We start from the raw sequence: 21,028 nt of genomic DNA, 5'->3' as shown, positions 1-21,028 counted from the left end.
AGCGCCGGTCCGGGCGCTTTCGGTCAATCGCAGAAGCGCAACGCCGGGGGGCGGGGGGAGGCATGAGGCGGAGAGGGGCGGGCCGAGGTGGGGGGAAACATCTGGCCGGCGCCGCCGCGTGCGTGCGTGGTGCGTCCTCCCGCCCCCGCCCCCGCCCGCCCCCCCACCCCGCCCCCCCGGCCCGGCGGCTCCGCGCTCGCTCCCTCGCTCGCTCCCTCGCTGTGTCTGGCAGGCTGCGGCCGCCGCTGGGCTGCTGCCATGGGGAGCCGTTGAGAGTGGGGCCCTCTTCGCTCCGCCGCGCTCCTCCGGCTGCCAGCGGGGGTGGGCGGGAGGGAGGGAGGGGCAGGGGGAGCGGGCGAAGGAGCCGGGATTGGGGGGTGGGGGGCCGGGAGGGAGGGGGGCACGAGGAGGAGGAAGCCCACCAAGTCCGGCGGCGGCGACGGCCGGGAGGCGGAGGCGGAGGACGCGGCGGCGGGGACGCGGCGACTTAGGGCCGCTCCGTGTGAGTCCCGGCGCCGGCCCCCGGCCTCTGACCCGGCGCCCCCTCGGCGTCCCGACCCCCGGCGGGCGGGGGGCGCCAGCTGTGCGGCGGCGGCCGGCGCGGCGGGGCGGTGCGGGCGGGCGGAGGGCGGGCCGGGCCGGGGGCGGCCCCGCGAGTGGAGTTAGTTTGTGTGGTCGGAGCGGTTGGGGCGGCGGGGGGCGGCGCAGCTGCGGGAGGCCCGGGCGCGGGGCCGGGGCCGCTGCAGCTGCGGGGTCGGGCGGGGTGCGGGCGGCCCGGCTCCGCGCCGCGCCCCCCCCCCCCGCGGGCCGGTGCAGCTGCGGCGCGGGGCGGGCTCCCGGCCGGTGCAGCTGCGGCGGCGCCTCCCGGGTGCGGAGGGCGGCGGGCGGGGGGAGGGGGCCGGGGAGCCGCCGCAGCTGCAGTGGCGCCCGGGACGGCCGCGGCTCCGGGGACCGGTGCAGCTGCAGTGGCGCCCGGGGGGCGGGGGCTGCGGGGGAGCCCCCCTCCCCCCGGGCTGGTGCAGTTGCCGGGAGGCCCGGGCGCTCGCTCGCCGGGGCGGCGGGGAAGCGGCGGCAGCCGCCCGCCTCCCCCTGGCTGCTTCTTGCGACTTTTCTTTTGTTGTTGCCTTGACCCGGCTCTGTTTTCTCGACTGTTGTTGAAGGTGTTTTCCTGCTGCACCGGCTCTACGCCCTCCACCTCCTTCCCTGTGGTTTAACCTTCCTCTTTCCCCGTGTGTTTTTATGCACAGCCGGCGACGGGAAGATTTGCATTTCTGCCCCCCTCCCCGCTGCTCCCCCCGCCCCCGCCCCCTCGAAAAACAAAACCCGACCTCGCCCCGCTCCCCGGACCCGCGGCTGCGGGGCGCGAGGGCTTGATTTGTGGCGCGGGAGCCGCCGGCCGGCCCGTCGCGGTGCCGGGGACTCGTTAAGCTGTCACTCAGCCCCCACCCCACCGGGTAAATGGGGTGATTAATGCCCGATATGTTGGAATGGGGGCGAGGGCATGTGCGGCGAGTCGGTTGTGTGGCTCAGAAGGAATTTCTCTCCGAAGAGCGCTTCCTGAAATAGGCTTTCGTCATTATGTCATTCATCGCGAAGTTGGAGAAAGTTAGGTTGGTGACTTTGGGAAGGCGAGAAGGGCAGCCCCGAGACGGTGGCTTTTGTTACTCTTTAGCTCTTGGCGGTGGTGACTGTCCCCAGGGCTGCGGCGCTCGCGCCTCGGGCCCAGCTCCTGGTCTGTGGCTCACCCCGCCTGGAGCCCGTGGAGATGTATTTGACATTCACAGATGTCGCAGCACCTTGCAGGACACCGGTCGGCCCAGCCCCATTACGTTCCGATTTCATCAGCCATTCGAAAAGGCCCACAAAGTCTAGCTCCAAAGTTCCCAAACTTACTAGACCTGCCCCCGCCCTTTCTCCCTGAAAGGTTCTCTTGTGATCACAAACATTACAGAGTGACCCAAAAAAAAAAAAAAAAAAGATTGTTATGGGACACAGATTAAGGAGAAGGCGAAGTTCTGCTTTTTTTTTCCTGAGCAGAAAGCTCAGAGACGCAGGTGCAGCATTCATGTTAAGCTACTGGAGCAGGTTGTCTGACTATTAATTTGTCTCCTTGAACTGAAGTACTTTCCAGGATTTCAGAAAGTGCACTTTCAGTTTGTTGATACTGAAAATTGAAATTTGCATCAACTGCCAGTGTGAGAGATTTTCCTGAGAAGGTGGTTGTATATAAGTAGTTAAATAAGAGTGAAATAATACAGCGGGCCAGGCTGCAGTAATAGTTGTGAATAGCCTTCCACCAGCCTGAGACGTGTGTACCATTATCTCAGCAGAAGGAAAAAAAAAAAAAACCAAAAAGAAAGCGCCGTGGTACTGTTGAAAAGGGACAGGAGATGTCAAATGGATTGGTTTAAAAATATCCTTAGGCTGCCTCTGAGCCTTAAGGCTGGAGTTGAAGAGAAGTGAGCCCGGGCTTCCTGAATAGCACGGTGGCCCGAGCTGCTGTGAGCATGCGAGCCGTCCACCAGTGCAGACAGGAGCGGTGCTGGTCCATAAATACAGTGGGACTCCATATGCCGAGTTCTTCTCATTTTCTTCTGTTAGAAAGTTTGGGGGGGAAAAAAAGGGAGACTTTGAAGTATTTTGTTTATACTAACAGAAGAGAAAAGTTCTCCTAAGAAGAAGCTGGTGGCAGGAGTGTAGAGGAGTAGCATATGGCATTAAAAGGAGCACAGCTGGAGGTAGCATTTCCATCTGAACATGATGTCAGAGCAGCTGACAGCCTGCCATCCCTCAGCCTTTTATTCTAACACACAGACAGGGAGCTAGTGTGTGCGGATCTGTGGTGGAGAAGGTGCCTCGTTCCTCTCCAACATCATCTCCACTTTGCATCTGTCTCTCTCAGTCTGCTTTTTTTCCACCGATGTAACAGACCTGGAGCCAGCAAGACTCAGAGGAAAGGACTTAATCAGGTTTATGTGTCCTAAAGGTAGGAGTAGCAAGAGATTAGATGGAACATATTTGTGTTTTGGTGTTTCGTTTATTTAATTTAAAAAAAAATCACATTACTTTTCTAACCCAGTTTAGGAGTAATGTATGAAATTGAGTATTAAGTGAACATCTTATTGGAGTTGAAAGTCTTGGGGCTTGTTTAGTTTTAATTTTTATCCCTTTTACTTGAGCAAGTAAATGACTTTAATACACAGAAATATTTCAAGTTTTGAAATGTTAAGAAAGGCTTTGAAATATTGCTTTTCGAGATCACGTTGGATTAAAATGCTTTATATTGTTGTTTTTCACTGCTGTTTAGATTCCTTTTGCTTTTGGGGTCGGGGGAGAAACAGTAAACTCTGGAATCCAGCATTCAAACTTACACGAGAAGATTATTCTAGTTGAGAAGCTGGATTGTTGTGTAATTAATTCCACTGTGAAACTTTAGTCTTCAAAACATTCAGCAGCACTGCTGAAACATACAGCTGTATAGTGCTTTTGAAACCGAAGGTTTTTTTGAAAAGAAAAAGGAAAAAAAAAAAAAAAACACAAAAAAACTTTTGTCCTCAGGAGAATAGTTTGGTTTCCTCATTTCTCTTTCAAATATATATTTAAGAGATCTTCTGTTTCAGCATAACAATAATTATTTGCAGGAGTTTTTGTGTTAGCGACTAATTTAGAACTTGTAGATTTGAGCTGCCTGAATTGGCCAGACAGCTGTAATCGCACTCCTCTATTCTTAATCTCTTTATCTGGGCAGCAGCTGCCATATGGCCACAGTCAGCTGGATCAGATGTTTATAAGCTTCCTTCTTCGTCCCTCTCTGTCCTCTCAGCCTCCTAATTTGATCACGGCTACCTTGTGAGCTGCCCTCCAATCTTTATTTTTAGCCCTCTCAAGGATTAGGATTGATGTTAGCTGTGGGGCACTTAAAGTGATTGTATTGTAAATCTTGGTTTATTCGAGCGGTGGCATCTTGCAGAATGTATTTGGGGCCATGACGAAAGTTTTAGTCCATCTTGGGCAAAGTGTAGACGAGGCAGGGAAGGGATTTCTGAATATTAAAGGCACATGTACCCATTCTCAGAATGTACTTTCTGAGGTGGGTGGTGTGGAACCTTGCTTCTGGGCACAGGAAAGGGGAAGTTGGGTTTTCTGTAGTTTTAAGGAGTTGAATTTTGACCCATTGTACAGCTTCGCCTTGCCTCTCCCTCCTCCGTTTCACCCCCCCTCCACCAGAAAATCAGGGCAACAATGCGAATTTGAAAGAATAGAAGCTAGTGGGAAAACAAAATATATCAAGTTATGTTGAAACAAAGTATTTTCTGTTGACAGAGGTAAGGCAGAGTCAGGGAAAAAAAATAGTTTCTCTTTTTCTAGCAGAAAAAGGCTTTTTTTTTTTTTTTTTGATGTTGAACCTGTAAAGCTTTTTTGTCTTATTTAAAAGTTTGAATTAATTTTAATATGGAACTCATATTGCTTTTACAAAGGATCAAAGTTTAGATAAGATTTTTCAGAGTTACATAAAGCCCTTCTGGCTCCCAATTCTCTAGATTTACAGAATTTCCAAAGAATTATAACCGTTTTCTCTCAATTCATTAAAAAAATATTTGGATTTACTCGTAGTAAAGATGATCTTTCCCATCTGCTGGTGTAGCTTCTTCTGATCTCATACATGTGTGCCGTACCTGCAGTCTTCAGGCGTTCACATCTGTTTTTATACGCAGGCCTTTTGTTGTTGTAACACTCTGACTTTAAAAGAAAGTTGTTTGCTGATTTCTGGACTAATTATGCGATTTCATTATGGGTGGTGGTGGTTTTTAATTCAACCAAATGTCTGCGTTTAAATCGTGCTTTCTAAGTGCAACCAGGTATCAAAAGTAATAAAAAGAATGGTCAGACAAGTTTTCTGAGTCTTCCAGTGTGTTTGGGACTTCTCTTTGTTCATTATGAGTTGTTCCCTTTGAAATTAAAGCTATTTTGTAGGTTTCGTAGGACATAATTTGATGGGTAGAGTTAATTAAATTCTTCTGAGAGGCATCTAAATTCTTCTTCTCAGTGAAGAGACTATCCTGAGATCGAGGCTTTTAAAACTTGCCTGGAAGTCCGAGGAAGGTGGGATGCATTGGGGACCTCTGGCAGGGGCAGGGCAGTTTAGAGGGTGCCTCTCTCGTCTCGCATTTAGGCTGTGTGCATGTGATTTGGTAGTCTTCGGGTCACACGCCTGATTAAAATTCAGGGACATGTACCCCGGCCGCCAAGCCGAATTATTATTTTTGCGTGTGGGGACTGGCGTTGAAAAGTTGCGAAGTTGCTCCTGACGGGCTCTCACGAGGAATGTCTCTCTCCCCAGGTTATGAAGACAGCATGGAGTTCCCAGACCACAGTCGACATCTGCTGCAGTGTCTGAGCGAGCAGAGACACCAGGGCTTCCTTTGTGACTGCACCGTGCTGGTGGGAGATGCCCAGTTCCGAGCGCACCGAGCTGTGCTGGCGTCGTGCAGCATGTACTTCCACCTCTTTTACAAGGACCAGCTGGACAAAAGGGACATTGTTCATCTGAACAGCGACATTGTTACAGCCCCGGCTTTCGCTCTCCTGCTTGAATTCATGTATGAAGGGAAACTCCAGTTCAAAGACTTGCCCATTGAGGACGTGCTGGCAGCTGCCAGCTATCTGCACATGTACGACATCGTCAAAGTCTGCAAGAAGAAGCTGAAGGAGAAGGCCACGGCCGAGGCGGACAGCACCAAGAAGGAGGAGGACTCCTCCAGCTGCTCGGACAAAGTCGAGAGCCTCTCGGACGGCAGCAGCCGCATGGCTGGCGACCTGCCCAGCGACGAAGACGAGGGCGAAGACGAGAAGCTGAGCGCGCTGCCCGGCAAGAGGGACGCGGCGGGCGAGCCCGCGCCCGTGCCCGTGTGGATGCGGCTGCCCTCGGACCCCGCGGGCGGCCCGGCGGGCGGCGAGGCCGAGCCCCAGGCGGCGCCCAAGACGGCCGCCAGCCCCTGCAGCTCCGCAGAGTCTCTGTCCCAGAGGTCTGTCGCCTCCGTGAGGGATTCGGCAGATGTTGACTGCGTGCTGGACCTGTCTGTCAAGTCCAGCCTGTCGGGAGTTGAAAATCTGAACAGCTCTTATTTCTCTTCACAGGACGTGCTGAGAAGCAACCTGGTGCAGGTGAAGGTGGAGAAAGAGCCCTCCTGCGATGAGAGCGAGGTTGGCACTAGTGACTATGACATGGAGCCCGGCGCTGTGCGGGACAGCGCGGGCGCGCACCCGCGCGCGCAGTACGAGCCGGGCGCGCTGGCGCCGCTGCGCGAGGACGCGGCGCTGCGCGAGCTGGAGCGCGAGGAGCGGGCCAGCGACGACGAGCTGCTGCCGGCCGAGGGCGAGCGCGCGCCCGCCGAGGGCGCCCTGGAGGGCGGCCTGCTGCCCTACGTGTCCAACCTGCTGGGCCCGGCCGGCCAGATCTTCATGTGCCCGCTGTGCAACAAGGTCTTCCCCAGCCCGCACATCCTGCAGATCCACCTGAGCACGCACTTCCGCGAGCAGGACGGGCTGCGCGGCAAGCCGGCCGCCGACGTCAACGTGCCCACCTGCTCGCTCTGCGGCAAGACCTTCTCCTGCATGTACACGCTCAAGCGCCACGAGAGGACCCACTCGGGCGAGAAGCCCTACACCTGCACCCAGTGCGGCAAGAGCTTCCAGTACTCGCACAACCTGAGCCGCCACGCCGTGGTGCACACGCGCGAGAAGCCGCACGCGTGCAAGTGGTGCGAGCGCAGGTTCACGCAGTCGGGGGACCTGTACAGGCACATCCGCAAGTTCCACTGTGAGTTGGTGAACTCCTTGTCTGTCAAAAGCGAAGCGCTCAGCTTGCCCGCTGTCAGAGAATGGACCTTAGAAGATAGCTCGCAAGAACTCTGGAAATAATTTTATATATATATATAAATAATATATATATATATATATACGCCTCTATATACATAGATCTCTATATAGTTGTGGTACGGTCTAAAAGCAGTCTTGTTTCCCGGAACTAAAAAGTTGGGATATTAACTTGTTTTTGCACTTTAGAATAGCATGAGACTCTCACTAATTTAGCATACTGATAAAAGAAACTTTAGGACAAGTCTGAGAATAGAGAGGTGTTTTTCTTTTGGGGGGTAGGGGAAGTAAGCCAATAAGAACCTTCGAAACAAGTCGTCCTATCGCAAAATGCTTTCATAGGGCTTCACTTTGTCAACACTGCATTGTCTTTTGAGGTCTTTTTCCCCCACTTGTTTTTTTTGGGGTTTTGGTTTTTTTGGTGTTTTTTTTTTTAGTAGAAATTCCCTCCAGTTTTATTAGCCTCTTTATATAAATGTCTCAAATTGCATGACTCTTTTCTGGCTGTTGGAAACCTGAATGCTTTTAGACCCAAATGGAAAATTTCTGAAATGCTGGATTATCTATTTTTAAACAAGCAGTTGACTTAAAACTTTCTGTGGCAACTTCTGGTTTTCTGACGGTTCCCAATGAGAGAAATTATGAACGTACACTGGGATCACTGGGACGCTGTCTTTGTGAAGGTTTGCTTGGGATGGAAAGGATATTGCAGCTTCAGCAGTGTTGAACTGTGTTGAAAATGTGAATTACTGTCATTGTATACTGTAATTGATTACATGGGCTGGGGGGGTGTCAAAGAACTTGACAGGTTGTGTTGATGCTCTTAGTTGAGTCTTGAAAAGTAAATATTAACGCTACAGAAATGCATGAGTTTCAGTATATTTTTGTCTTTGTTTGCATTGTATAACTTTAATGAGTGAGTTTAAGATTATTTAATTTCCTTAGAAAAATAGCACCATTTGGAGAAAAAAACTGGTGTTATGAAGAACCTAAATGCACTGTTTTTGTTTTTATTTTATATAATTTAAATTGACTTTCCCACTGTCTTTAAGTTGAAACTGTTAAGCTGAATAAAAACTTAAGCTGCAAATTGATAACTTCGCTACGTAACAAGGAAAATATGTTTACAAACGGCTTAAAGATTTGCATGTGCAGCGTGCATTTATAACGAACTCCTAATTGCACAGAACCCGTGCCAGCTCAGAGTTTAGGTGTACACTTTTACCCAGTTGAGCGTTTTTAGAATAACTACTGCACAAATTGACAAGAGGTCATTCTTTCTTTCTTTCCTTTTTTTTTTTTTGCTCCCCTCTCTTCTTCTCCCCTTTTCCTTACCCACCGTCCCTCCCCCCTCCCCCCAACTCATGAAAAGATCCTATGGACTGAAAAAGCCCCAGGCTGAAAGGACTGGACTGCCTTGATTGACATGGGGAAGGGGGTTAGTAGACTATGTGGATCGGCAGCAGAGGCTGCAGCCCAGCGTGTGGTTTAATGACCAGCACACGGGGCAAGAGCATTTTGCACAGTGTTTGTTTTCCTGTCTTGCACTTACAAATAAGGTCTATGGGAGTAGCATGGAAAACGTTTGCTGTTTTTCCCTTTTTTTTTTTTTTTTTTTAAATTGCTTTTGTTTAAAATTTGATCGCCTTAACTACTGTAAACATAGCCTATTTTTGTGCTTAAGATACTGAATGGAAAACTCCATTGTGTGTTGCTGGACTGTTTTGGAAATATTTGGTCAAATGTGTGTTAATTTGGCTGTAATGGCATTTAAAGCAAACAAACAAACAAAAAAAGCTGTGAAAATGGCCTTGGAGCATTATCTTTAGTTACTTGAAGAGTTTCTAGTTATTTTTAAATACAGTTTATGTTAAGATAATTTTTATTAATTTAGAGAAGACAATCAATGTCTGTGAGAAAACGGACTTTCTTTTTGAATTTTCTTTTTGTGGTCATTGTGAGTGATTACTTTTTCCTTTTATTAGTTTCACATTCTTTGTTCTAAAACTTAGGCTGACATCTAGCTCTGACAATCATAGTATGTTTTATTTTCCTGAGGGGGGAATAACTTATAATGCTGTTTAGTTTTGTACTGTTGGTGTGTTGGTGAATTTTTAAACTGTGTGCTAACTGCAATAAATTATATGAACTCAGTTTCTCGTGTGTGATCTTAATTGTGGTTACGTACTACCTGACCCCAAGTGTGTATCACCCACGGCGTCGTTTTGAATCTCAGTTCTATTCACAGCTTGTGAAATTATTAGAATGCCTTCGATCACGCCAAAGGACATGTGTAAACATTTTTGCTTCTAGTCATTTAAGAAGATACTAAATGCACATTTTTATTTTTTTTATTTTTATTTTATTTTCCTTTTTAAATATATCTTTGTTGATTTCAGAGAGAGGAAGGGAGAGGGAAAGAGAGAGAGAAACATCAATGATGAGAGTCTGATCGGCTGCCTCCTGTGCGCCCCTGACTGGGGATCGAGCCTGCAACCCGGGCATGTGCCCCGACCGGGAATTGAACCCCGATCGCCCGGATCCTAGGCCACATCCGGCTGGGCTAAATGCACATTTTTAAAGTGTGACCCATTTTCTACTACCTAGATCAAGAATGTGACGATTATTCCCTAGAAATCTGTGAATCCATGAAACTTAAGTGGCAGCATAGGGTTTTCCATAATACACTGCCCAGCTACTAATCTGTGCACCATAAGTCATTTTCATGGGTAATTTTATCCTAAGTTGATGGGTCAGATCTATTCTTCTGTGTTCTGTTTTAAGTGGAAAATTGAAGGAGACCGGATGTCTTAATTTGGAAGACTGCTTGGCTAATGACTGGAATTCTAGGCAATTGAATTAGCAGGCATTGGATGGTTCAAGATTAACTTACATACATCCTTTCTGTGGCTGCGCAAACTCAAAAGCCCCCAGGTTTTAATTCTCAAGTTTAAATTTTAAAATTTAGTTAAGTACGTGCAACCATTAAAAGAACGCTGTGCCCTAATTTTTGTGGTCATCCCAGCTTCCTGACTGTGTCATTGGACATGTCAGGGCAGAAACATTGCTGGTTGACCTAAGGAATTAATGGAACACACACGTGCTGGATGCTACTGTACAAGGAGTTGTCTCGTGGTCCTGAGTGTGAGCAGGGCCAGCACGGACCTGAGAGAATTTTTGCAAATCCTGAAATCCATAATTGCCATACGTTCCAGCCTTAAAGATACAGATGAAAATACAGGTTTACATTGTGACTGTCAAAATGAAAATACATGTTAAATGGCCTGTAGAAGGTTAATAGTTTTCTATAGAAAAAAGTGGTATATAAGGTCCGGAGCTTGAAAGCGTACCATCTGTGAGCTCCCTCATGGCTTTGGGTGGAAATCCAAGATTTTTATAAAGCACAGTAATTGACAATTTAGGATTCTACTTTTCTCTTTTTGGTGGAGACAGGATTTCTATGACATGCAACTCATGTTTGGTTTTTAACCAACTAAACATCGTTTCACATGAAAGGGGAAGGTAGATTTGAGCTTCACAAAGTAATTTCTTGAGCATTCACAAGATTATTCAAAAAAGGTGTAACTGGACGCAGTACCGCAAAGCTTTCTGGAGATGCTGGAGGTTCTAAAGTAGCATCTAATTTAAAATGAAGAGCATTATCTTAACTGGATATACTTATAAAAACAACATTTTGACACATAATTTGGAAGAAATAACTTAAAAATGTCTTTGCAAAACTAGAACAAATTCCACAAATCAGCACAGTTGATGAGAGAAAGAATCAGATGTTTACTCGCTACATTTAAAAAAAAGGAAATTCATTTGTCATGTAATCAGATGAGAAAGAATCAGATGTTTACTCGCTACATTTAAAAAAAAGGAAATTCATTTGTCATGTGTTGGAAACCAAATTGGTCCCCGCTTTGACATCTGGCTGATACATAGTGTGTTTTTTTTTAATAGGTAGTTTCATTTACTTTTGACAACATCTGTTTCTTTTAGATAATCAATTACGCCCCAGATCGCTGTGGGCCCAGCATTGTGTGCTCGTGTACCCTAGGGAATATCCGAGAAGTATAAAATGTTAAAGATACTGGTTTTGGATTTCCTCTCTAGTCAATTATGCTATCAGATTAATGGTGAGTCAAGTAGACTTTTTCTCAACAGATTTCTCATCATTATCTACACACAGGTTATTGGAAAGTTAGAAGGAGGTGAACGTTATATTAAAATGACACAATAGCTCACATTAGAATGGCTGAAACACTCATTTTCCGAGTAAATCTTTTAACTATCATCCAAGAAGAGTTGTTTTTACCCAAGAAGTCACACTAAAAAAAATCTAATTTTCCCAAGTTTTATCAATAAAATACAAAGTATCTAAAACTAGACTTTAAAAACCCCATTGCATGAGACAAGAATTTTTTAAAAAGTCTTAAAGATCTCAGATTTTCTTGTATTGTATAACTACATTTTATACCTATTGAGCTTAAAACATTTTTTGATTTCTAATATAATAAGGGATACTTTTACATACCTCTGGCTAGGAAACTCAGATAATTTTAGGCTGAATTCATAGATATTCATCTAAATTGTTGTAATTATTGCAGTGGTTTGAAATGCTGGTAAGGAACAGTGAATCGAGTAAGGGCGAATTTTGAAATCCAGGACAGAAGAGCTCAAACCTTTTCATTAGAGTCGTTTGCCATTAAAATGCTAGAGATGATGACATTTTAAAACATAAAGCAATAGATTTATTTCTTAAAAGCAAATAGCTTTCAGGAGTTTCATTTTGGCTCCAGTCCAAGTTTATTACACAAGTGGGGTTTTGTCCCCTAAGATTAAAATTCTTCTACCTTTGCCTTCAGAAACATGGCAAGACGTCTTTGCTTGCGATCCTGTGGTCTAAAATGATGCGATCCTGTGGTCTAACATGCAGAACACTTATCTTTTGACTTCAAGTGAACTTAGTTACATAAAAAGAAACAGTTTATGTTCCTAACCTTCCCCACCCCTCCTTAGATTTTCTTAATATTATATTTATAAAGGAGTCAGAACTTACGGATATCGCTGGAGGTTTTTAGAAATATTAATTCATTTTCAGAGACATTGAAAAAATTGAACCCTTAGTATTTTTGCAAACCGACTCCCTAAAAATCTTGACTAATTTTTGTAAGGTCTTGGGAAAGAAGCTGAGCTCTTTAAATTGAAAAGTTTTTAACAGGAAAGGGTGAGGTCATAGAAATGGAACAGTAGCTTGAAAAGATGTGTTTAAGCCCACATACCTTATAAGTATCTGCTTACATGTAATTGTTGAATTAATTACCCAGTTAATTCAGGCTCATAGATTTTTTATTTTTTTTCCTAAAAAATTCAAGTACTTGAAAGAAATCAGATTTTTTTTTTTTGAGAGGGATGCTTTATCCAGTTAACTTTCCTGGTTTAATGCTAACATTGACCGATATACTGTTCATTGCAATCCTAGGTTTATGCGAGCGTGGCACTTTCCTAGGCTGAGAATCTTCTGCAGGAAATTCAACACTCAGGTTTTATTCTTGAATTTGCAGGTACTTCTCCCCCGTTGCCAATCTTCTCGAGGGGTGGGTTTGTAGTCGAGCTTGAATTTTGCTATAGGAGGCATTCTCCCCTGTTAGTTTGGCAGGAGAAGAGTGAAAACCCAATTTGGCTTTAAAATATAGCACATTAGTCAGTAACAGTTTCAGTGAGGATATTAAGAGTGGCTCTGAGAGGTAGCATGACACCCATAGAGAGTCCATTCGTGGAAATGACTTATTTACAGTTTGTTATAATCTCTGTAGTTAATCATTAAATCAAGTTGTTTTTATTAAATGTCAATACACATGCTTAAAATGACTATCCAGGGATTTTTTTAAAGTCATATTGGCCTAAATATTGAAGTTTGTAATAGGTATATTTGTAGTCGATATGAAGTGGTATATGGAAAAAATGCATTTGAACGTTGGCAACATTGATAGGATTGATTAAATCTGTTGGATATATAATGAATGAATTTAACCTTATTTATGTGAGCTCTGCCAAACCAGAGGTAACTTTTGATATATGACACAGCTTAACAGAATGTATCTGAGCCGGGTCTGATTTTAAAATATATATTCCTTAAAATTATGAATAAAGACATACTCGCTTCATTAAAAATCATACTTAATGCAGCATGTGCTCCACCTCTGAGACAATTAGTAGAGACACTAGCATTTATGTATGTCTCGTGCCCTGAAATGAGCTTTGATCAAAGTAAGAGCATTTAGGCTTTTTATGTGACTCTCTTAAATTTGCTTTTAGCAGCAGGCTGAAAATAGGCATATGCCTTTCCGGTGGGCCGTTTCTTTGGACTGAATCACGTAAACGAGCCGTGTGGTAATATTGAGATGCCCACTGCACGTACACTAGACAGACGACGGTGCTTTCTAAGGATGTCTCCTTGGACAAGTTTTAGAAAAGCACGATTGTGCAATAACAGGTCATTTAAAAATTTAAGAAAAGTATTCATTGGCTTGTGAGCCACAGCCGTAGAAGTCAGTGCCATCTATTTGGATTTAGTGTAAAAAAATAAAATAAAATAAAATAAAAATCTATTTCTTCTCATTTGTAAGTGTTTCTCTGTGTCACTTAAAATCCTCGAGTGGAAGAAATCTGAACATAAAACAATATTCCAAGACAACCTAATTTATGAAGTTATTTCTGTAACTAACTGCCTTTGAGAAAAGGGGCCTCTTAAGGATGTGACAGGAGGAGGGGACACATGGTACAGGTTTATATTCCAAGCCCTTTGTGCAAAATTTGTTTAAGATCTCTTCAAAATCCCCGAGATCCTGCAACTGAACGAGCCGAAAGAAACTGAAGGCTGGCAGATGGAAGATCCCTTTCGGTTCTTAATTTTGCTGAGAATCAAACTAAAATTCCCACTTGATTGTCTGCCCCCTGTTTTCCTCAATGTCTTTCTTTCATTCTAGGAGGTTACCCTCAGTGCATTGAGTGATGTCGACACCGTTGACACAACCGAATTTTCCAACCGTGCTGGTGTTTGCGTCTGAATTTCTACCATTTTGAAAAAATCCAATCACACTGGAAATGAAACCTGCGTTTGAGGTTGGCCCCGTTTAGCGGCCTGAACCAGTGAGGGAGGCCAGAGCATGTGGACCAAGGAGCCGAGGCCTTTCGGGGGGCTCATTATAATAAACAACACGTGGATGAAATCCTTAGGTTAAGGGGGGAAAAAAACAGAGGATATGTCGGGGCACAAAGGAGTTTTGTTTGTCATGCTAAGTGTGAAGTCTAGAAAATGTGGTGATTTCTCACATTCTATTTATATGTTATTTTACTTGAGGGGTGCCTGAGAGCAGTACTAGAATCCTGTGTGTAAAACCGGGAGGGAGGGAGGGTTCGTCCTCGGATCCTCAATTTGCTTTGCAAAGGTGTTTATCTTGCAGCAAAAATAATGCTTCCGTCAAAATACAGGCTTCTCGGAGGCTTGACCAGCATGGAAGGATTTTAAACGATTGAAGTGTTGCTGTTGGAAGTCTGTCTAATAACACCCTCGAGGCCACCCATCCTCATATTATTACTCCTATTTAATCATCCATATATCATTTTTTTTTTTGTCGATCCTAAAAATAACAAAACTCTTAAGCGTTATAAGCAAAACCAATTCCAAGCTGACATCTGTATGCTGAATTTTGAAATTTGCATGCTGGACCGGTTGCCTTTGAAATAATGGGTTAATTTTGTAATTCAAATCGCAAAAATCCAATGGCCAGAATTTGATGATAATCTAATGGCCCAATTACTCCCCATTATTTGAAGACCTGTGCTGTGTGTCTGATACTGTCCCCTCACACAGATCGCTGTGTCACATGTCCTTCCGCAGGGCCTGATCTCGGGCCACAACGGCGTGGGGCTGGAAGGCCAGGGGCAAGAGCATTTCCCGGGGAAGGGAAGATTTTGTAGCCAGTTCATACATCCCCCAAACCACGGTTATGTACCATTTTATCTTTTCCTCTCTTTAGGGGCACAGGAAGGTGGAATTGCTTGCTCTGGGCACATCTTTGATCAAACGAGAATCTGAAATCAGCATCCTGGTTGTGCCCAGGTGATAAAATTTGCATTATGTAAACGTCTCCTTCCCATCACTGCACTTAGCCTTGTCTGCTATATATATTTACAGACTAAACACAAGGTTGCAATGATGCTATTTCTTTTCCTGAACTTGGATGCTATTATCGTTATTAAAAATATGATAGCAGAGCACTCCCTCCTGGTGTCAGAGGGCAGGTGTTGGCTTCCCAACCTCAGGCTCCCCAAGAGCTGAAGCCCTGGCAGGATGCTCCTGACTGTCGCTCCCCCCCTGTCTCCGCTCCCAGCCAGGAAAGGGTTGCTTGGGTTTCCAAAACATGTTATTTGTTCAACCACAGCGAGGCACTGCTCCTTGCAGGCTCGTCACTGCGGGGCTGGCAGAGCTGTCGCTGGACGTGCGAGGGAGAGAGGAGCAACGCGAACGCGGCAGAGGGTGGCAGCCAGAGAGAAACCTCAAAACGTGTTTGCTGCTGGAATGAGCGAGCCGAATATTTTCCCACGTCCTCTGAAAATCGGCCTTGGTTTCTTGGGCTCTTTCTCACCTTCCCTCAGCATCATCTGCTGGAAAGGAGACTCGGGAGGAAGTTGGGGACGGTCCCCCCCATGCGACGGGAGGAACCCCACCCTGATACCATTGTGTGTCCCTTTGTCAGGCCAGAATCATAACGTCGGTGTCACCTTCTTTCTTAGAATAACGTGAAAACTGATAGGCAGAACTCTTCAGCTTTTAGGGGAAAAGCTGCTACGTCCGTTTGAGGTGACATCACTATTATAATAATTATTATTTTTTTACACCGAGATGAAGCTTCTCCTTATCACCATTGTGGAGTTTTTTTCCCCAATGTGCATTTTTATGATTGAAACTCATTGAGCGCTAATAGTCTCAACTTTATTTCAGTTTTAAGCAGGCCCCGAGGAAACAATCTCTACATGAAATGTGAGAGTTAAAGCACTACAGTTATGAGGAGGACTCCACGTTCCTGGGTGGGTTTGCGGGTGTGCCCGTGTCCCCATGTGCGAATCTCTAGAACGGATGTCATACTCGGGGTTCCTTTTGACAGGCCTCTCAAGGCCCCTACTTCATCTAATCCCCAAACCGAAGCTGGACACAGATACGTTTCCTCTTAAGGCAGAAGAGACAAGACCGAGAGCTTCAGTTTATGATACTCTCACATCATAATATAAAAAACAGTATGATCAATAAATAGAATGATAAAGAACAGGCACAACTCCCCAGGGAAGCACACGGATTAAAACGATCTCCCCAGAGATTTCAATGGGCTGCTCGGATCGCACCGGGAGGAGGTGGCACGTGTCAGGTGAGAGCTCAGAGCATCTCGGCCTCAGACTCCCGTCCCTGAGGTGCTGGTTCCCGTGACTCTAGAGCCACTTTGTGGTGCCTACGGTCACGTTGGATCATAGCTAATAAATCCAGTTGGAGGACTGTGCCCCCGGGTGGGTCCACAGCGCGATGCAGTGGGAACTTTGAGCAGACATCGCCCGGGTCCAACTTTTCCATGTCACAGGCCGCAGGGTCCCCACCCAGCATGTCCACTTTGCTCTTTGATGCGATGCCACTTCACAGACCATCCGTGCCATGGTCACCCATTTTCCATTCCCTTCTTTCTCCCCACTCCCGGACAGAATGACGCAGATCTGCCTTTTTTTATTTTATCATTTTCATAAACTTTTCTTTAAAGGCAATGACTTTAACAGTGCGTGTCTGGTGAAACAGCCCTTCTGGCTGATACATTTAAGAGTTTGGGGTTTTTTTTAAAAAAGTTAAAAAACAATGACAAGAACCAAAAACAAACAAGCCTCCCCCCCTCCCCACCTCCCTCTGCTTGGTGCCATAGACAAGAGTCCAAAGGACATTAGCTGCTCCGTTGCACACATTGGAAGGGAGAGTTTGCTCTGAGCTCAGGCCTCCTAATAGACCGGCGATTCTGTAAAAGGTTTAGAGGATTCTGTTTAACCGTTTCTGCGTGTGTTTTTAATGAGCTCACGGCGGTTCGCAGGAAGGGCCAGGTTGTGGGTTTCGCAGCATTTTCGGGCCCGGTCGCTCCCTGCTGACCCGGGGAATGGGCACCTGTGCTGCCGTCCTGGCTCACCTATGGGAGTCAAGGCGGTGGGGCCACCTCCGGGCCTGTCTTGGTGCCAGGGATGAATCATGCGGTGTCAGAGCGGAAGGACGCTCTCTGTTGACAGCTTTCCATCTGGACTTTGGACAGGGCCGACGGTTCACATAGAGCGTTGTCTTAGCTGGAAGGGGCTATGAGAGTCAGGAGTGTACAAAACATCAGCAAAAAATAAAAAATAAATTTAAATTAATTTTAAAAAAACCTGGAATTTCATTGCAAAGCTCAGAGAAGCGTTTCCCTCCTGAGTTTCAGGTACCTTGGTTTGTGAATGTGCATGACTGGGGCTTGGACCAGTCTGCATTTAATAGTCAATAGGATCATTTCCAGCCTCGTTCAGGTAATCCCGACCGGAGGGCACCTGAATAAATACATCCAGCTCAGGTGGCTAAAAGCTAACCCCTCTGCGTTTAATAATCAAAGTGAACCGAGCTATTAAGATGAATTTCAGTTTGTCGTGTAAATGTAAGAGGCCCCGTGAAGGATGGCATTCTGTGATTCCTATAGTAATCTGATGGCTAGAGGATACGTTTTCCGCAGCAATTTAAGAAAAAAAAAAAGATTATCTTAGTCATGGGGTAAACGTATGCGATGCATTGCACCATCCAGGCTGTGTCTGGGCCAGTACAGATTTTTTTTTCCTTTCTTTTTTTTTTTTTTTTTTTTGTGAAAGATTACTTCTTGGCAAACTAGATATGCAAGCGCCAGAATACAGTAAAACCACATTTAATTGGCCCTACTTGCCAACTTCTCGAACACAGCCTGGATTATTCCGCTGGAGGCTGCTTCTGTTAAAAGCTGGGGGGGGGGGGGGTGGAAGTGGCATATTGACAAGGCTTCAGATAAAAAAAAAAATTTTTTTTCACTCGAAGTACAATGATGCAACGAGCCAAGTTTGGAAGTATTTTACTCTGTTTAATAATTATTATTAAAGATATTGTAAAACATATGCATTTGCAAAGGGGGATATAACGGGAGTAAAATCATGTCAGGAATTTTACTTTGGATTGACTCGCCTGTTTAGCTTTGTTTTTGACAGCCTTCCAGATTGATCCTAGCCCAAACCCTGCTCTCTAATACATATCATACTTGATATTAAAGTGAGAACGTGAGTAATTTATAGAACCCGAGTGAGAACAGTTTTCCCCTCCTAGCCAGGCTGGCTGGAGCTGCCACCCCTGTCCAGGTAGCAGCTGACGGGTCAACCTTACCCAGAGTGAAGTCACAGAGGCTGGGACACCTCTGCACTGAGAGGCCCTCCTCCCGGGGAGAGGCTTCCGAGCCTGCAGTCTGGGCACCTCTGTGGTTCAATAGAAGATCAGGGGCAAGGAGGGGGTCACTGCATCTTTACATCTCTGTGAGTCTAGAAGACTCAGACTCATCTCTGGAGGTGTCAGTAGGGATTCATGACACTTCATAATTCTACGCAGGGGAGCCTTAGATTTAGGGGATGCTGCGTTCTGCCGGCGTCCCTAACTCAGAAAGCTGAGAAGGCATGACATCACATTATTTCACATCTTGAGCTCCAACAAATTTATATTGTCTGTACAGGCTCATTTTCCAGGGGGGAGATGCCCCTGAAACCGCACTTTTTGAAACGGAATGAAGGTGACATCTCTAACGATGAGCAAGCCACCCTGGATTTGCGCTGAACTCCACCTGCTCTGTGAAAACGCCACGGTTTCCTCCCAGCCCCGCTCGAGCTGCTTAGCAATCGGGCCCTCTCCTCCGAGCGTGGTTAGGCGTCAGTGTGACTCGTGTTTACCCTGCAGTTTCACTGTCACAGCAAACGGCCAGAGGAGGAGAGGACAGACCTCTGCAGCCATCTCATGCCCCTGCAGTGGGCAGCCTTCCCCACGGGCAGGAATGGTGGCCCCGTTCCTAGGTGTGTTTTGAACGGGTGCCCGGGGCTCGGGGGAGCCTGGTGCAGCTGTGCTGCGGTGTGGGGGTGCACTGCAGCAGCCTGAGTTTTGTGTCTGCAGAGGGGACCTGAGGACATCTGGACCATGTCCCTGTGAGCAGGGCTCCCACTGCAGGCCTTTGAAAATCTTGCCGCACAGGCCCCCTGCGCCTTGGAGCTTTCTCCCTGGGGAATTCAGAAGAGGCAGTGCCCTTGATTTCTTGGACACCTACAGTCCCCTCCCATGCAGGGCTGCCCAGCGGCAGGGCCATTCAGAAGGCCCAGGAGATTTTCTGCCCAGGGCTGGTCTCTAAGCCCGGAGCTGGGAACAGGGTGACATGCATTCTCCTCTTCTAACCGGCTGTGCCATCTCGGACAAGTGACTTCACCCCTCTGATGACTCCTTTTGCTTCATCTTTAAAATAAACCCCTTGGGCCAAGTGACTCTGAGGATCTTTCCAGCTCTCATTTCTTGGGTATTTTTGACCTATTTAACTGAAATGCTGATTGAACTTGGGCCGATAACATGAAAATATTTTTCCAATTAGAGTAGAAATGGTGACTAATTTGCCGCTCAGGCTTCTGAGGCTGATTGGGATCAAAGGGACATTCGCTCAGACGAGGGAGGGCCCGGCTGATCGGGGGAGGGTTTCCAGCGGCCTCTGGATTTTTAATATCCAACTATATTTACATGTGCACAGGCCAGACATGTGCCAGACATATGCTTCCTGGTCTTCGGTCAAGCCCAGTGGGTTTGGGGCTCATTTCTATTTTTTAAGCAGAGAAAACTGAGGGATCCTACATAAATATATCAGCCAAGAGTTTACCTAGTTCTGTGTTTTTCCACACCGCACACCTACTTTTGGGACCCTGGGTGGAAACAGTATCACCTTTGTTGTTTGTTATTTTAACTGGCAGTGAACAAGTGGAGAGGGCTCCTGGCTCGGAGGCATCCCTGTTAGAACTGCAGAGGGGTTTTCTGCTTTTCAGCTCCTCGGCAGAGTCTTGGTTGGACAGCTCCCTGCTGCCTTCTAGGACAGGGCAGGGCCTTGCATGTGGAAAGGCTAATTCTGGTAGACAGGCAGCTTCCCTAGGAAGGGGCTCACCAAAGGCCATTGCTTTGAGCATGGTTCACGGGATTTGGGGTGTCCGAGGGGATTGGTGATAGGTTATAGGTCAAAGATCATTTGAGTTTGGTAGATCATCAAAGGAGAACACTCCACATTCACAAATGAACTCGAACATTACAGGAGACCAAATGCTTAGTGACTGTCATAAAAATCCCCTGTCCCACCGCCGTCAGCCAGACCATTGACCTAGCCATCCCCTGTGTTTCTAGCATGCACGTAGACCATCCCAGTAGGGAGGAAAACTCTACCTGAGCGTTGTGTGGGAAGAAAAAACAGGACAAGAGGATGATTGCACCGAATTTGTACAAGAGTCAACTCAAATATTTTCACTTTTTAAAAAATATGTTTTTATTGATTTCAGAGAGAGGAAGGGAGAGGAAGAGGGAGAGATAGAAACATCAATGATGAGAGAGTCATTGATCCACTGCTTCCTGCGCATCTCTACTGGGGATCGAGCCCAAAACCTGAGCATGTGCCCCGACCAGGAATCAAACCGTGACCTCCTGGTTCATAGGTCGATGCTCAACCACCGAGCCACACCAGCCAGACTCAAATATTTTCACTTTTATGTTTTTCATTCTGAAGTCACAAATTGAAAGGGTAGAGGAATTCAAGACGAGCATGTAAGCGAGACTGAAATAAGACTACATTCTTGTATTCATTAAAACTCTTTCGGTTGCAAGGAACAGAAATCCAACTTAAGCTGGCTTAAGCCAAAAAAGAATTTTATGATAAGGCTACTTGGACACAGCGGAATCCAGAAGGGAAATACGGATGGGCCTGGGCGCAGCCGGAGGAGGGGCTGGGCGGCTGTCAGGAGCCTTCCTCCTTTCCTTGCCTCCGACTCCCTTTCTGCTGATTGGCATTTT

The 21,028-nt window shown here is 46.3% G+C and overlaps 1 protein-coding gene across 3 annotated transcripts; it reads left to right on the top strand.

The window, feature by feature from the left end:
* The first annotated feature begins 421 nt into the window (after window positions 1-421).
* On the top strand, window positions 422-9,030 carry ZBTB18 (zinc finger and BTB domain containing 18). Of its 3 annotated transcripts, XM_081124106.1 has the most exons (3): window positions 1,390-2,986; window positions 5,342-6,026; window positions 6,139-6,225. In XM_081124106.1, the coding sequence occupies exons 1-3, from the start codon at window positions 2,974-2,976 to the stop codon at window positions 6,146-6,148; spliced, it is 708 nt and encodes a 235-aa protein (XP_080980232.1). In that variant the 5' UTR covers window positions 1,390-2,973; the 3' UTR covers window positions 6,149-6,225. The 3 variants fall into 3 exon arrangements, with proteins under 3 accessions (XP_080980231.1, XP_080980232.1, XP_080980230.1); XM_081124105.1 differs by lacking the exon at window positions 1,390-2,986 and adding an exon at window positions 422-502 and having other exon boundaries at window positions 5,342-9,030; XM_081124104.1 differs by having other exon boundaries at window positions 5,342-9,030.
* Window positions 9,031-21,028: the final 11,998 nt, after the last annotated feature.

This window comes from Miniopterus schreibersii (genome assembly GCF_964146895.1).
Source record: "Miniopterus schreibersii genome assembly, chromosome: 21".
Lineage (NCBI taxonomy): Eukaryota > Metazoa > Chordata > Mammalia > Chiroptera > Miniopteridae > Miniopterus > Miniopterus schreibersii.
This window is presented reverse-complemented; position numbering and strand designations above follow the sequence as displayed.